Source organism: Oncorhynchus tshawytscha, linkage group LG14 (genome assembly GCF_018296145.1).
Source record: "Oncorhynchus tshawytscha isolate Ot180627B linkage group LG14, Otsh_v2.0, whole genome shotgun sequence".
NCBI classification, from domain to species: Eukaryota; Metazoa; Chordata; class Actinopteri; order Salmoniformes; family Salmonidae; genus Oncorhynchus; species Oncorhynchus tshawytscha.
In genome coordinates this window covers 4,109,569-4,127,169 of record NC_056442.1, presented here as the reverse complement: position 1 = coordinate 4,127,169, position 17,601 = coordinate 4,109,569, and the positions used below count along the sequence as shown (strand labels likewise).

Sequence of the window (17,601 nt, the reverse complement as noted above, 5' to 3'; positions counted from 1 at the left end):
ATCTGGACAAGAGGAATACCTATATAAGAATGCTGTTCATTGACTACAGCTCGGCATTTAACACCATAGTACCCTTCAAACTCATCATTAAGCTGGAGACCCCGGGTCTCGACCCCACCCTGTGCAACTGGGTCCTGGACTTTCTGATGGTCCACCCCCAGGTGGTGAGGGTAGGAAACAACCTCTCCACCCCACTGATCCTCAACACTGGGGCCCCACAAGGGTGCGTTCTCAGCCCTCTCCTGTACTCCCTGTTCACCCTTGGCTGCGTGGCCATGCACACTTCCAACTCAATCATCAAGTTTGCAGGCACACTGAACCAGCATGGCTACCACAGCAGTCTATAGCAATACACCATCCCATCTGGTTTGTGCTTAGTGGGACTATGTTTTTCAAACGGACAATGGCCCAACACACCTCCAGGCTGTGTAAGGGCTATTTGACTGAGAAGGATAGTGATTGAGTGCTGTATCAGATGACCTGGCCTCCACAATCTCCCAACCCCAACCCAATTGAGATGGTAAGGAATGAGTTGGGCCGCAGAGTGAAGGAAAAGCAGCCAACAAGTGCTCAGCATATGTGGGATCTCCTTCAAGACGGTTGGAAAAGCATTCCAGGTGAAGCTGTTTGAGAGAATGCCAAGAGTGTGCAAAGCTGTCATCAAGGCAAAGGGTGGCTACTTTGAAGAATCTCAAATATAACATTTGTTTAACACCTTTTTGGTTAATACATGATTGCATATGTGTTATTTCATAGTTTTGATGTCTTCACTATTCTACAATGTAGAAAATAGTAAAAATAGAGAAAAACTATTGAATGAGTAGGCGTGTCCAAACTTTTTGACTGGTTCTTTATATTCTAAGAGCTTGTAGGTCTCGTGTGGTTTATTTCCATTATCAGGCTGAGCATCAGTGTTTGGCTCCAAAATGTTGCCGTTTGTGTTTCTCCCTTCTGAGGCTCAGCCCAAAAAAGCTGTCACGCCCTGACCTTAGAGATCCGTTTTATTTCTCTATTTGGTGAGGTCAGGGCATTCTGTGTTTTGTATATCTATTGTTTTGGACGAGTGTCCCAATCAGAGGCAGATGTCTATCGTTGTCTCTGATTGGGAATCATACTTAGGCAGCCTGTTTTCCCACCTATGTTGTGGGATGTTGTTTTTTTTTTTGTTAGCTCTGTGAAGCCGGCAGGACGTGACGGTCGTTATGCCGTTTGTTGTTTTTGATTGGTGTTCTGAGTATTAAAGATCATGAACACTTACCACGATGCACCTTGGTCTACTTCTTCAGACGATCGTCACAAGAGCTGTATCTGTGGTACAGTAATTATCACTGCCAGTTGAAATGTGGGAGTGAGGCGAGAGGGGAAGATGTAACTGTGAATTAAATGAACTAAATCACATCCCAGCGTTGTTAGTGAGATGGAAGTTGGGACCATGCATCAAATCACACAAGGCTAACTGACCTAGTTCTATCACACAGTTCTCCTTTGTTGTCCTCTGTTCCTGGTAAACATTTCTCTCAGTCCCGGGTGACGGGTGTCATAAACACGTGTTTATTAAATGGGTTTTATTATATGTGTTTATGATTAAGTATTCAAAAATGCACCACCCCTCCCACACACAATTTGCATGAACAAAATGTCAGGCTGCCAGGATATAATCTTCAGTCGATTGAGTTTACTAAGTCAAGAGAATTACACAACATTTACAGGTCTGTAGTGTGTCTGTACTGTTAGTTCTGTAAGGTGTGTTTGTGATTGAAACCAAAGGGTTCACGTCCCCTCCATTACATAGATTTATAATTCTATTCTGTTGTTTCTTTTCCACAGAATGAATTAATACATTCATAATTTAGAGATATTAAAATGACCCATCAGTGCCTCCTTGAGCACACTAGGCACATAACCGCTCGGTTTCTATCAGTATGAAATAAATGTTTAATGAACAATCAGCTGCGCTCTGATTATATACACTGATCTAATCACAGACTAGATGTGCAGGAGACAGGAAGAGGGTAAAGGGTAAGGAGCCAATTGGGACAGGCTGTTAGTGTATGTTAGTGTGTCTGAGTGTGTGTGTGTGTGTGTGTTCAGCCATCAGCTTTCTTCATGCCCCTCCCCATCAGGCATGCGAACACAGTCAGAACCATCTTGGGTTTCACCTCAACCAGGTCATCAGGCAGAGCGTAGACACGGGCTCCAATCTTCCTGGATACCGTGATAGCGTACCTACAGGAAGACAAAAGGGAAGGGAAGTCAGCTCAGGGGTCAGAGGATAGAGGTCAGTTAGAAGTAAGAGGTTAGAGGTTGAGGGTCGAGGTAATTTAGAGTTCAGAGGTTTAGGGTCAGGGGTTATTTACTTGGCGTTGTTGAGCTTGTCTGCATCGCTGAGCTCCCCTCTCTTCACCAGCTCCTCTTTGATAGATTTGGGGGCGATGGTGTCTAACAAGTCTATCACTGGGAGACTAGTACTGATCAGCTTATCCTGCAGGACACACACACACACACACAGATGCAAATTAGAACTGTTCAAGCACACACACACATTAAAGCTGTTCACACGAACACAACGTGCACTGCACACTGCACACTGCACACTGCACACTCACACACGCCCACCTTGAAGCTGCTGATCTGTGAGTCCTTGCCTCCCTCTTTGAGCTGAGTGTTGACCCAGTTGATTATGATCTGGTCTCCAATCTTCTCCCCATCTCCTAGATCAGACAACACCTGGAGAGTGTACCTGGGGGGATAAAGGGATAGTAAGAGGTGAGAGAGATGTCGAAGTGAAAAGGAAAGGTGTGTGTTTGTACTGTACATACCTCCTCATCAGCTGCCAGACCAGAGCCAATGTATGCATGGGACTTCCCTCGTTCAGATTCACTCCTCCAATTCCCACCAATGAGAATCGAGCTTTATTCTGACCCAGTTCCACCGCATAGGTACAGTTCTCCAACTACACACACAGACACACCAACACAATGCCAGGAAATCCTCTGTATTTTCATCAACAATATTTTGATAAAAGAGACTCTGTGTGTGTGTGTGTGTGTGTGTGTGTGTGTGTGTGTGTGTGTGTGTGTGTGCGCGCCAAGAACGCAAGATATTATTGTTGTGAGTGAGGCCAGGGGGAGGTGCTTGTTTTGGAAGTGGGCTGCTCATTGGACAGCTACATGGAGCAGGCCTTTGCTGAGAAGCCTGACAAAAACTAGGGCAAAGCCATTGGCTAGGTACTGGTCTGTTTCAGCTGTCGTGGGCAGCCTAGCTGTTTGGAGAAGCAGGTGCTTTCTGTACCCTGGAGTGCCACGCATACATGGACCTTTGACATGTTTGGGATCCTTTTTTGTCAATTTGATTGGTGGATTCAAATAAAGTATGTGTGTGTGTACCTTCTTCATGTTACTGCCCAGTGCAGAGTATGGAGGTCTGTTGACTTTTTTCCACTCTACAGGGACGTTGACTTTCTCATACAACTGGAGAATCACCACCGCATCACACAGGTCACTGCAACACACACACACCAATCAACACATGCAAACATTAACACACACACATGTATACCCTCTGTGTGTGTGTGTGTGTGTGTGTATGCGTGTGCGTGTGCGTGTGTGTGCGTGTGTTTGTGTGTGCGTGTGTGTGTGTGGTTACTGTACCAGTAGAGGTGGTTGACATAGGGAGCAACTCCCAGAGAGTTCATCCAGTTCCTGAATGTTTTCTCCTCTCTGGATTCTCCTGTTAGGACAACATTACACATATTACAGTGTGCTGTGTCTGTGTGTGAGAGAGAAAGAGTGTGTGTGTGTGTGTGTGTGCAGCTCACGATCTATGAGTTCTGTGTCTATGTTGTTGCTGTTAGTCCTCTTCAGGGCCGGGTGTGTGTGTGTGTGTGTGTGTGTGTGTGTGTGTGTGTGTGTGTGTGTGTGTGTGTGTGTGTGTGTGTGTGCAGCTCACCCTCTATGAGTGCTGTGTCTATGTTGTTGCTGTTTGTCCTCTTCAGGGCCGGGTGTGTGTGTGTGTGTGTGTGTGTGTGTGTGTGTGTGTGTGTGCAGCTCACCCTCTATGAGTGCTGTGTCTATGTTGTTGCTGTTAGTCCTCTTCAGGGCCGGGTGTGTGTTGAAGAGGTTGGCTACGAAGGCCAGGTTCAGCTTGCTGTTGCCAGACACCACATCCATAGGAGACACAAACTGTCTGCAGTCCAGACGGGCTGCCTGGCGAAGCATCATCTCTGCCCTGCGTTCGTCGTCACGCTCCTATACACACACACACACACAAACGTAAGTGGCAACACACACACGCGCATGCCAACATGAACACGCACATATGAATAGACACCCACTTACATTGATGCCGGTCATATCGATGTGGATGGCCATCTCGTCTATGTCCTCTCCTTTAGGTGAGATCTGGTCCAACAGGGTGAAATATGCCCTGGAATCCTACAGTATAATAACAGCATTAATACATAAACAACATATTTGCAGTGTGTGTGTATGTGTGTGCGCGCGTGACTGTACGTGAGTGAATGTGTGTGTGTGTATTACCTTGATGTCTTGGCTGAAGTTGCTGATTGGTTGGGCCCCAGCGTTGCCTAGGTGATGGTTGACCCAGCGTAGCAACAGTTCTTCAGGAGACAATGACATCAGGTGCTCTAACTCCTCCCCCTCAAACAGCAGGTTAATAAGAGCTGCAAATAAACACAATAAGCCAATCGGCTTTCAGTGTGGTACAGATACACACACACACGCAAACAGCCAATAGGGTTGCAGGATGTTACAAGTGGGGTCATATAATTTGACATGGGCATGAAGCTCATATGACATTGAAACTAAATTAGACACTCTGTTTGTGGCTGTTTATGTGTTTGACAATGTGTGTGTGTGTGTGTGTGTACCTTCGTTGCTGCTGATCTCTATGTCAGCAAACAGTCCTATCTTGATAATCTGCCAAAGCAGCCCCAGCACCAGGTGGGGTTTCCCAGCCATCAGGTCAGGGGCGTCGATGTTGACCACGGTACAGCCGATAGACAACGCAGAGTTTATCGCCAGCATCAGGTTCTCCTAGAGAAGGGAGAGAGAGAGTTAGAGTTTTGATATGGGACAGTCCAATTTTTCCTCTGTGTGTGTGTGTGTTAACTCACGGTCATGGTAAAGGTGGTTTGTTTCTTGGTGTTGATGACTCTCTCATCGATGGTGTCAGACTGGGAGTGGTTGATCATTTTACTGCAAAGACAAAACAGAGTATATGTTAGCAGTGTGTGTGTGTGTGTGTGTGTGAGTGTGTGTATATATATTTGTGCCTGTGCGTGTGTGTTACCAGAGCAGGATCCCATCTTTTACTGATTTGAAGAGACTGTCTCCATCAGGGTTCATGGGTAGAAGGTGTTTACAGTCTTCATCTTTGGCCAGAGACTTGTTGATCCAGTTCACAAATGCCACCTTCTCCTCATCTAACACACACACACACACCCACACGTACGCACACAAACACACACACACACACACACACACACACACACACACACACACACACACACACACCCCACCCCACACAAACACACACACGTTCTTGCATGATTAGGACACAATTTTCTCTTTCTCTCTCTCTCTATCTATCTACCTGAGTAGGAGTGCTGTGTTCCCTCGCTGGAGATTCCTGACAATCCTCCAAAGGATTGTATCCCTTCTCTCCTGGCGATGGTTTTCTTGAACGTCTCACTGAGCTCCTTACTCTTCAGCTCCTGGTAGATCTACAAGACAGGATGGGCCGTGTCTCTGAGTGTGTCTGTGTGAGTGTGTCTGTGTGGCTATGTGTCTGTGTGAGTGTGTCTGTGTGAGTGTGTCTGTGTGAGTGTATCTGTGTGAGTGTGTCTGTGTGAGTGTGTCTGTGTGAGAGTGTCTGTGTGAGTGTGTCTGTGTAAATGTGTCTGTGTGAGAGTGTCTGTGTGAGTGTGTCTGTGTGAATGTGTCTGTGTGAGTGTGTCTGTGTGAGTGTGTCTGTGTGAGTGTGTCTGTGTAAATGTGTCTGTGTGAGAGTGTCTGTGTGAGTGTGTCTGTGTGAGTGTGTCTGTGTAAATGTGTCTGTGTGAGAGTGTCTGTGTGAGTGTGTCTGTGTGAATGTGTCTGTGTGAGTGTGTCTGTGTGAGTGTGTCTGTGTGAGTGTGTCTGTGTGAGTGTGTCTGTGTGAGTGTGTCTGTGTGAGTGTGTCTGTGTAAATGTGTCTGTGTGAGAGTGTCTGTGTGAGTGTGTCTGTGTAAATGTGTCTGTGTGAGAGTGTCTGTGTGAGTGTGTCTGTGTGAGTGTGTCTGTGTGAGTGTGTCTGTGTGAGTGTCTGTGTGAGTGTGTCTGTGTAAATGTGTCTGTGTGAGAGTGTCTGTGTGAGTGTGTCTGTGTGAGTGTGTCTGTGTGAGTGTGTCTGTGTGAGTGTGTCTGTGTGAGTGTGTCTGTGTGAGTGTGTATGTGGATGCGTGCCTACATGTGTCACCGTCTTTACTTCGGTGTATTTTAAATCTTACCGAGACAAACTCTTCAAAGCTGATCTTCCCGTCCTTGTTGGTGTCTCCTGCTACGAAGATCTCCACTATGTCTCTGACTCTGTAGCCTGGCATGGAGAAACTAGCCTCTCTGAACAGCTCCTGCAGCTCAAAGTCACTGACAAAACCACTGTTGTCAGTGTCTGTATGGGAGGAAACACAGGCAGGCAGACAGGCAGACAGGCAGGCAGACAGACAGAAAGAGAGACAGACAGAGCGACAGAGAGATGGGTAGGCAGGTAGGCAGGCAGGAAGGCAGAGTTATAACCAGATGAAGTGCCATGCTCAAGGCCAAAATGGAGGCCCGTTACTAGTTCCCTCCCCTCTTGTCATCTCCGGGTTCTGGATTTAAACCAGCAACCTTTTAGCTACTAGTCACTGTCTCTAATCTCTAGGTAACCTCTCTAACCTCTAGGGTACCTCTCTAACCTCAAGGTTACCTATATCCCTCTCTAACCTCAAAGTTATCTATATCCCTCTCTAACCTCTAGGTTACCTATATCCCTCTCTAACCTCTAGGTTACCTCTCTAACCTCCAGATTACCTCTCTAACCTCTAGGTTACCGATATCCCTCTCTAATCTCCAGATTACCTATCTAACCTCAAGGTTACCTATATCCCTCTCTAACCTCTAGGTTACCTATATCCCACTCTAACCTCTAGATTACCTATCTAACTTCAAGGTTACCTATATCCCTCTCTAACCTCAAGGTTACCTATCTAACCTCAAGGTTACCTATATACCTATCGAACCTCTAGGTTACCTATATCCCTCTCTAACCTCTAGGTTATCTCTTTAACCTCTAGATTACCTATCTAACCTCTAGATGACCTATCTAACTTCAAGGTTACCTATATCCCTCTCTAACCTCTAGGTTACCTATCTAACCTCAAGGTTACCTATATCCCTCTCTAACCACTAGGTTACCTATATCCCACTCTAACCTCTAGATTACCTATCTAACTTCAAGGTTACCTATATCCCTCTCTAACCTCTAGGTTACCTATCTATCCTCTAGGTTACCTATATCCCTCTCTAACCTCTAGGTTAGCTCTCTAACCTCAAGGTTACCTATCTAACCTCAAGGTTACCTATCTAACCTCTAGGTTACCTATCTAACCTCTAGGTTACCTATCTAACCTCTAGGTAACCTCTCTAACCTCTAGGTTACCTCTCTAACCTCTAGGTTACCGATATCCCTCTCTAATCTCCAGATTACCTCTCTAACCTCTAGGTTACCTATATCCCTCTCTAACCTCTAGGTTACCTCTCTAACCTCCAGATTACCTATCTAACCTCAAGGTTACCTATATCCCTCTCTAACCTCTAGATTACCTATATCCCTCTCTAACCTCTAGATTACCTATCTAACTTCAAGGTTACCTATATCCCTCTCTAACCTCAAGGTTACCTATCTAACCTCAAGGTTACCTATATACCTATCGAACCTCTAGGTTACCTATATCCCTCTCTAACCTCTAGGTTACCTCTCTAACCTCTAGATTACCTATCTAACCTCTAGATTACCTATCTAACTTCAAGGTTACCTATATCCCTCTCTAACCTCTAGGTTACCTATCTATCCTCTAGGTTACCTATATCCCTATCTAACCTCTAGGTTACCTATCTAACCTCTAGGTTACCTATCTAACCTCTAGGTTACCTATCTAACCTCAAGGTTACCTATCTAACCTCTAGGTTACCTATCTAACCTCAAGGTTACCTATCTAACCTCTAGGTTACCTATCTAACCTCTAGGTTACCTCTTTAACCTCTAGATTACCTATCTAACCTCTAGATGACCTATCTAACTTCAAGGTTACCTATATCCCTCTCTAACCTCTAGGTTACCTATCTAACCTCAAGGTTACCTATATCCCTCTCTAACCTCTAGGTTACCTATATCCCACTCTAACCTCTAGATTACCTATCTAACTTCAAGGTTACCTATATCCCTCTCTAACCTCTAGGTTACCTATCTATCCTCTAGGTTACCTATATCCCTCTCTAACCTCTAGGTTAGCTCTTTAACCTCAAGGTTACCTATCTAACCTCTAGGTTACCTATCTAACCTCTAGGTTACCTATCTAACCTCTAGGTTACCTATCTAACCTCTAGGTAACCTCTCTAACCTCTAGGTTACCTCTCTAACCTCAAGGTTACCTATATCCCTCTCTAACCTCTAGGTTACCGATATCCCTCTCTAATCTCTAGGTTACCTCTCTAACCTCAAGGTTACCTCTCTAACCTCTAGGTTACCTATATCCCTCTCTAACCTCTAGGTTACCTCTCTAACCTCTAGGTTACCTCTCTAACCTCCAGATTACCTATCGAACCTCAAGGTTACCTATATCCCTCTCTAACCTCTAGGTTACCTATATCCCTCTCTAACCTCTAGATTACCTATCTAACTTCAAGGTTACCTATATCCCTCTCTAACCTCAAGGTTACCTATCTAACCTCAAGGTTACCTATATACCTATCGAACCTCTAGGTTACCTATATCCCTCTCTAACCTCTAGGTTACCTCTCTAACTTCAAGGTTACCTATATCCCTCTCTAACCTCTAGGTTACCTATCTATCCTCTAGGTTACCTATATCCCTCTCTAACCTCTAGGTTACCTCTCTAACCTCTAGGTTACCTATCTAACCTCTAGGTTACCTATCTAACCTCTAGGTTACCTATCTAACCTCTAGGTTACCTATCTAACCTCTAGGTTACCTATCTAACCTCTAGGTTACCTATCTAACCTCTAGGTTACCTATATCCCACTCTAACCTCTAGATTACCTATCTAACTTCAAGGTTACCTATATCCCTCTCTAACCTCAAGGTTACCTATCTAACCTCAAGGTTACCTATATACCTATCGAACCTCTAGGTTACCTATATCCCTCTCTAACCTCTAGGTTACCTATCTAACCTCAAGGTTACCTATATCCCTCTCTAACCTCTAGGTTACCTATATCCCACTCTAACCTCTAGATTACCTATCTAACTTCAAGGTTACCTATATCCCTCTCTAACCTCTAGGTTACCTATCTATCCTCTAGGTTACCTATATCCCTCTCTAACCTCTAGGTTAGCTCTCTAACCTCAAGGTTACCTATCTAACCTCAAGGTTACCTATCTAACCTCTAGGTTACCTATCTAACCTCTAGGTTACCTATCTAACCTCTAGGTAACCTCTCTAACCTCAAGGTTACCTATATCCCTCTCTAACCTCTAGGTTACCGATATCCCTCTCTAATCTCTAGGTTACCTCTCTAACCTCAAGGTTTTCTCTCTAACCTCTAGGTTACCGATATCCCTCTCTAATCTCCAGATTACCTCTCTATCCTCTAGGTTACCTATATCCCTCTCTAACCTCTAGGTTACCTCTCTAACCTCCAGATTACCTATCTAACCTCAAGGTTACCTATATCCCTCTCTAACCTCTAGATTACCTATATCCCTCTCTAACCTCTAGATTACCTATCTAACTTCAAGGTTACCTATATCCCTCTCTAACCTCAAGGTTACCTATCTAACCTCAAGGTTACCTATATACCTATCGAACCTCTAGGTTACCTATATCCCTCTCTAACCTCTAGGTTACCTATCTATCCTCTAGGTTACCTATATCGCTCTCTAACCTCTAGGTTAGCTCTCTAACCTCAAGGTTACCTATCTAACCTCTAGGTTACCTATCTAATCTCTAGGTAACCTCTCTAACCTCTAGGTTACCTCTCTAACCTCAAGGTTACCTATATCCCTCTCTAACCTCTAGGTTACCGATATCCCTCTCTAATCTCTAGGTTACCTCTCTAACCTCAAGGTTACCTCTCTAACCTCTAGGTTACCTATATCCCTCTCTAACCTCTAGGTTACCTCTCTAATCTCCAGATTACCTATCGAACCTCAAGGTTACCTATATCCCTCTCTAACCTCTAGGTTACCTATATCCCTCTCTAACCTCTAGATTACCTATCTAACTTCAAGGTTACCTATATCCCTCTCTAACCTCAAGGTTACCTATCTAACCTCAAGGTTACCTATATACCTATCGAACCTCTAGGTTACCTATATCCCTCTCTAACCTCTAGGTTACCTCTCTAACCTCTAGATTACCTATCTAACTTCAAGGTTACCTATATCCCTCTCTAACCTCTAGGTTACCTATCTATCCTCTAGGTTACCTATATCCCTCTCTAACCTCTAGGTTACCTCTCTAACCTCTAGGTTACCTATCTAACCTCTAGGTTACCTATCTAACCTCTAGGTTACCTATCTAACCTCTAGGTTACCTATCTAACCTCTAGGTTACCTATCTAACCTCTAGGTTACCTCTCTAACCTCTAGGTTACCCCTCTAACCTCCAGGTTTCTCCCTAACCTCTAGGTTATATATCTCCCTCTCTAATCTCTAGGTTACCTCTCTAACCTCGAGGTTACCTATCTCCCTCTCTAATCTCTAGGTTACCTCTCTAACCTCAAGGTTACCTATCTCCCTCTCTAACCTCTAGGTTACCCCCCTAATCTCTAGGTTACCTCTCTAACCTTTAGGTTAACTCTCTAACCTCCAGGTTAACTCTCTAACCTCCAGGTTAACTCTCTAACCTCCAGGTTAACTCTCTAACCTCCAGGTTAACTATCTCCCTCTCTAACCTCTAGGTTACCTCTCTAACCTCTAGGTTACCTCTCTAACCTCTAGGTTACCTCTCTAACCTCTGTGGGTGTCTGTAGGTATGTGTGTGTGAGTGTGTGTGTGTGTGTGTGTGTGTGTCTGTCTGTATGTGTGTCTGTAACTAACCGATCCTGTTGAAAGCCTCCCGGAGCTCCTCCAGGTCCTCTCGTGAAATCTGGGTCACCTTTTTCGCCATACTGGACAGTCTATCTAGATTACCTGATGTTTTAATATATATATATATATATATATATATATATATATATATATATACATACATACACACACACACACACACACACACACACACACACACACACACACACACACACACACACACACACACACACAGTCAATTTATCATCACAATTGAAGGAAATATTTGTAATTAAAACGCAAGGTACAGATGTAGAACAATCTAGAGGCAAAAGAAACGCACACCTATTTAGGCGAGGTGCTGGCTAGCGGAGTGGAACACTTAATAAAATAAAGGAGAGCCGCACACTCTAGGAGCTCAGATGCAGAAATGTTAATGTCCAACTTTTCGACAGACAGGCTGTCTTCATCAGGGTATAATGACAAACACTGCGGGATGACTCATTTATATAGTGTCAAAAGACACACAGGTGACTGTAATCATGGCCGGGTGTGGCATGATATTATTGGTTAATTATCATATATTAAAATATCAAACAAAAAACAAATGGATAGCGTACGATCATAGATACAATTTGGCTACATAAGCCTACAAACATTTACAATAGCAAAATCACAACAATCACACGATTGCAGAACAAACTTGACTGCTAAACTGACAAGCAGGCAACATGCTTCCATTGTGACCTCATGCTTCAATTGTGACCTCATGCTTCCATTGTGACCTCATGCTTCCATTTTGATCTCATTCTTCCATTGTGATCTCATTCTTCCATTGTGATCTCATGCTTGCATTGTGATCTCATGCTTGCATTGTGATCTCATGCTTCCATTGTGACCTCATGCTTCCATTTTGATCTCATTCTTCCATTGTGATCTCATTCTTCCATTGTGATCTCATGCTTGCATTGTGATCTCATGCTTGCATTGTGATCTCATGCTTGCATTGTGATCTCATGCTTCCATTGTGACCTAATGCTTCCATTGTGACCTCATTCTTCCATTGTGATCTCATGTTTCCATTGACCTGCCAGTGTATTGAGCAATAAGCTAATCTACCGGGTTCTAGCAGTGATAAGTGTGCTATCACAGGCTGCAGAGAATACAGAGCTAACTACAATAAGGAGAGAGTAAAGATTGTCTACAATCTAGAATCTAATCTATATATTAGACCATACAATTTATAGTGTATATTATTGAACCATACAATCTCAGCCCCAGAAGGTCGGGCCCATATCTTTAAGCTCACAAAGACAACATGATACAGTTCTGTATGATGATCTATTATTATTAAAATAGTTGTGTGGTTATTGATTAACTCGAGGGAGAGATACGAGGACAATAAGGATATGTGTTGTGTGTTGTGTCCTGGAATGGCCTCAACATACACTGAGTGTACAAAACATTAGAAACACCAGCTCTTTCCATGACATAGACTGACCAGGTAAATCCAGGTGAAAACTAGGATCCCTTATTGATCACTTGTTAAATCTACTTCAATCTGTGTAGATGAAAGGGAGGAGACAGTTTAAAGAAGGATTTTTAAGCATTGGGACATGGATTGTGTATGTGTGCCATTCAGAGAGTGGATGGGCAAGACAATACACTGAAGTGCCTTTGAACGGGGTATGGTAGTAGGTGCCAGGCGTACCGGTTTGAGTGTGTCAAGAAATGCAACGCTGCTGGGATTTTCATGCTCAACAGTGTTTTTCAAGAATGGTCCACCACCCAGAGGAAATCCTGCCAACTTGAAACAACTGTGGGAAGCATTGGAGTCAACATGGGCCAACATCCCTGTGGAACGCTTTTGACACCTTGTAGAGTCCATGCCCCGTCGAACTGAGACTGTTCTGGGGGCACACTCAGCGTAAACTCTATAAATGGCAGTGACTTTCATGCCACAGCTCTCTCCTGTTCCATTCAAGTTTAGTCAATTCGGGAAATGAAATTCGATTTCAGATGCACATTTTTGAATTTGAATTGACTGAATTGACACACCCAGACAGCTCCCCTCGCTGACCCTCCACATACCTGACCCCAGGGGGCTCACACCCCAGAACACACCTTCATAAAAGCCTGTGTCTGTTTGGTTCTGTTCTGGACGAGAGGGGCCAAGGTCTCTCTGCTCCCCGCGTTCAGTCACTCCTGGCTGAGTAGAGCGGGTCTGCCGACTGGCCTAACAGAGGCTAGGAGTTGTTCAGCTGCACTGGGTAGAGAAGAGGAGTTTGAATATTTTACAGCCATCTCCATATGAACATCAGCTGCGGAGGTAACTGCGTTGTTGTGAGCTGATATGTTCATTATTATGTGGTGTCCTAAATTACATGATAAAAAAAATAAAAAAAATATATACAGATGAATGATAGCAGAAGCTAGTTAGACATTTACTTCGCAAGAAATGGACTTACAAACTAAGTGCAACAAGTATATTACAGAACTTAAACACTACTGGCTGAGACAAGACTGTATGACAAGTTCTGCTATATTTTTCATCCCGCTGTTCACCAGCTACTTAGAAGACTTTGGTGACTCATTGCGACCCTAGACTCCGTATCATTCGATGCCAAGCAGTGATCGATCAGTCTTCCTCCTTTGATATACTGTAAGTGTCAGAAAGCACCACATAGGCTACTGTATTTGTGTAGTAAATAGCAGCCGAAACAGGAAATGCAGACTTACCGTGAAGAGAGGATCAGACAGGGCTGGAGAAGCTTGGTAGAGGTTTAGAGGGGGTCAGGTGTCTTCTCGCTCAGTGTCTTGACCGAAGCAGTGGAGGACAAGAGACCTTCGGCCCATTGAACTCTGGGATGGGCGTGGTCCTCCAGAGACTCCAGCCTGGGAGTTAGCAATTAACCCTTTAGCTGTGTCATCGGTTTCTTTCACCACACACTGGCATGCACGAACGCACACACGCATGCACACACACACACACACACACACACACACACACACACACACACACACACACACACACACACACACACACACACACACACACACACACCACATTGTAGAGAGATGTAAGAGGGAGAGGTGTGTGTTGGCTACAGGTGTGTTTGGTTTCTAACAGCCATGTTTAATAAATGAGAACTCTAGCTGTACATACCCCTCTACGCTCTCTCTCTCTCACACACACACACACACACACACACACACACACACACACACACACACACCTTCCTTTCTATGTTGCCAGACAATAAAATGAAACTTTATGCAAGGAGAAAACAGCACGTTATTACACAAACCCACCGCTTTACTGTAACACCCCACTGCTTTACTGTAACAACCCACTGCTTTACTGCAACAACCCACTGCTTTACTGTAACAACCCACTGCTTTACTGTAACAACCCACTGCTTTACTGTAACAACCCACTGCTTTACTGCAACAACCCACTGCTTTACTGTAACAACCCACTGCTTTACTGTAACAACCCTCTGCTTTACTATAACAACCCACTGCTTTACTGTAACACCTCACTGCTTTACTGTAACAACCCACTGCTTTACTGTAACAACCCACTGCTTTACTGTAACACCTTACTGCTTTACTGTAACACCCCACCGCTTTACTGTAACAACCCACTGCTTTACTGTAACAACCCTCTGCTTTACTGTAACACCCCACTGCTTTACTGTAACAACCCTCTGCTTTACTGTAACACCCACTGCTTTACTGTAACAACCTCTGCTTTACTGTAACACCCCACTGCTTTACTGTAACACCCCACTGCTTTACTGAACAACCCACTGCTTTACTGTAACAACCCACTGCTTTACTGTAACAACCCACTGCTTTACTGTAACAACCCACTGCTTTACTGCAACAACCCACTGCTTTACTGTAACAACACACTGCTTTACTGTAACAACCCACTGCTTTACTGCAACAACCCACTGCTTTACTGTAACAACCCACTGCTTTACTGTAACAACCCACTGCTTTACTGTAACAACCCACTGCTTTACTGTAACAACCCATAACAACCCACTGCTTTACTGTAACAACCCACCGCTTTACTGTAACAACCCACTGCTTTACTGTAACAACCCGTAACAACCCACTGCTTTACTGTAACAACCCACCGCTTTACTGTAAGAACCAACTGCTTTACTGTAACAACCCACTGCTTTACTGTAACAACCCACCACTTTACTGTAACAACCCACTGCTTTACTGTAACAACCCTCTGCTTTACTATAACAACCCACTGCTTTACTGTAACACCTCACTGCTTTACTGTAACAACCCACTGCTTTACTGTAACAACCCACTGCTTTACTGTAACACCTTACTGCTTTACTGTAACACCCCACCGCTTTACTGTAACAACCCACTGCTTTACTGTAACAACCCTCTGCTTTACTGTAACACCCCACTGCTTTACTGTAACAACCCTCTGCTTTACTGTAACACCCCACTGCTTTACTGTAACAACCCTCTGCTTTACTGTAACACCCCACTGCTTTACTGTAACACCCCACTGCTTTACTTGAACAACCCACTGCTTTACTGTAACAACCCACTGCTTTACTGTAACAACCCGCTGCTTTACTGTAACAACCCACTGCTTTACTGCAACAACCCACTGCTTTACTGTAACAACACACTGCTTTACTGTAACAACCCACTGCTTTACTGCAACAACCCACTGCTTTACTGTAACAACCCACTGCTTTACTGTAACAACCCACTGCTTTACTGTAACAACCCACTGCTTTACTGTAACAACCCATAACAACCCACTGCTTTACTGTAACAACCCACCGCTTTACTGTAACAACCCACTGCTTTACTGTAACAACCCAACCCACTGCTTTACTGTAACAACCCACCGCTTTACTGTAAGAACCAACTGCTTTACTGTAACAACCCACTGCTTTACTGTAACAACCCACCACTTTACTGTAACAACCCACTGCTTTACTGTAACAACCCACCACTTTACTGTAACAACCCACTGCTTTACTGTAACAACCCCCTGCTTTACTGCCATAGAAATACTTCACCTTGGTAGTGACACACAGATAGAGCCACATAGAGAAATGCTGAATTTACAACAGCTAACTTAACTGCTATGGTTACTGAGAATCCAAATACTCGTTATGACTGGCAAAGTTGGTCAAACCTTTATATGGCTTTGGTCACTTAGTCCTCCAGTACTCCAGTAAGGAGCTCTGGTCACCCAGTCCTCCAGTACTGCAGTAAGGAGCTCTGGTCACCCAGTAACTCAGTCCTCCAGTACTGCAGTAAGGAGCTCTGGTCACCCAGTAACTTAGTCCTCCAGTACTGCAGTAAGGAGCTCTGGTCACCCAGTAACTTAGTCCTCCAGTACTGCAGTAAGGAGCTTACTGTCTGTCACTCACCAGCCTGCTGAGAGGTTTAGGATCCGACCTGCAGGATAACAGGGATCCGGCCTCCCCCCTCCTCTCTTCAGAAACACACAAGTCCCACACTCTCCCTGAACCAAATAACACACACCTCTATACGTTGTCTCTATACGTTGTCTCGACACACACCGACCTCATTAGTCTGTCTAATTAGTCTGTCTACCTCTAAAACAGACCTTCAGAACTCCCTCTCTTCCTCAGCTCTGCTCTCCATCTGACACCTGTCCCACACCGGGCCTCTCTGGTTACACACACACACACACACACACACACACACACAGAGAGAGCTATCAAGACATAAATGTCCGCCAACTACAGATGCTATTGGGTATTGTATCGCTTACATATCTCAATGTGAAACCATCTAACAATCAGTGCTTTATATTGGTCCCGTTATTACACTGTAATCCAGCTGTGAATGACCTGAGAGATTAAACACTATCATTGAGAAGGAGAGCGTGGGAGAGAAGGGAGAGATAAAGGAGGAGTGGAGAGAGAGAAAAGGGAGGGTGTGAGAAAGAAAGAGAGAGGGTGGGGTAAAGGGGTGGGGGAAAGAGAGAGAGAGTGAGAGGGAGATACGCCCGTGAAAAGCTGTAGTGAAAAGCAGTGAACGCAGAATGCCCTCCACTGGTACAGCCAGAGTACTTCACCCTATACTGTTCTACACAGACACAGTACTTCACCTATAATGTTCTACACAGACACAGTACTTCACCTATAATGTTCTACACAGACACAGTACCTCACCTATAATGTTCTACACAGACACAGTACTTCACCTATAATGTTCTACAGACACAGTACTTCACCTATAATGTTCTACACAGACACAGTACTTCACCTATAATGTTCTACACAG

At 44.4% G+C, this 17,601-nt stretch overlaps 1 protein-coding gene and 1 long non-coding RNA gene across 6 annotated transcripts; both read right to left on the bottom strand.

The window, feature by feature from the left end:
• Positions 1-1,528: 1,528 nt before the first annotated feature.
• Positions 1,529-16,994, bottom strand: LOC112267687 (plastin-1). 4 transcript variants are annotated; one of them, XM_042296864.1, is made up of 18 exons: positions 16,919-16,994; positions 14,029-14,184; positions 13,414-13,555; positions 11,320-11,412; positions 6,509-6,669; positions 5,614-5,743; positions 5,311-5,443; positions 5,135-5,216; positions 4,889-5,054; positions 4,539-4,681; positions 4,338-4,433; positions 4,052-4,247; positions 3,651-3,729; positions 3,387-3,501; positions 2,820-2,953; positions 2,617-2,740; positions 2,358-2,482; positions 1,529-2,226 (listed from the first exon to the last, which is right to left on the bottom strand). In XM_042296864.1, exons 4-18 carry the CDS (start codon positions 11,387-11,389, stop codon positions 2,088-2,090), a joined length of 1,893 nt encoding a protein of 630 aa, XP_042152798.1. In that variant the 5' UTR covers positions 11,390-11,412; positions 13,414-13,555; positions 14,029-14,184; positions 16,919-16,994; the 3' UTR covers positions 1,529-2,087. The 4 variants fall into 4 exon arrangements, with proteins under 4 accessions (XP_042152798.1, XP_042152799.1, XP_042152800.1 ...); XM_042296865.1 differs by lacking the exon at positions 16,919-16,994 and adding an exon at positions 16,719-16,793; XM_042296866.1 differs by lacking the exon at positions 16,919-16,994 and having other exon boundaries at positions 13,381-13,555.
• LOC121839237 lies at positions 6,686-10,730 on the bottom strand. Of its 2 annotated transcripts, none has more exons than XR_006078763.1 (3): positions 9,927-10,730; positions 9,308-9,566; positions 6,686-8,919 (listed from the first exon to the last, which is right to left on the bottom strand). It is a non-coding gene; the product is annotated as an uncharacterized LOC121839237 (long non-coding RNA). The 2 variants fall into 2 exon arrangements; XR_006078762.1 differs by having other exon boundaries at positions 6,687-8,102; positions 8,379-8,919; positions 9,308-10,730.
• Positions 16,995-17,601: the final 607 nt, after the last annotated feature.

Bases quoted from the DNA above. Each gene is read 5' to 3' on its own strand.
- LOC112267687 (XM_042296864.1), bottom strand. From the start codon at position 11,389: ATGGCGAAAAAGGTGACCCAGATTTCACGAGAGGACCTGGAGGAGCTC. The intron at 5,217-5,310 runs GTAACACACACG...TTGTCTTTGCAG, and splicing joins AAAGATGGGATCCTGCTCTG to TAAAATGATCAACCACTCCC. The intron at 3,730-4,051 runs GTGAGCTGCACA...TTGTCCTAACAG, and splicing joins AGACACAGCACTCATAGAGG to GAGAATCCAGAGAGGAGAAA.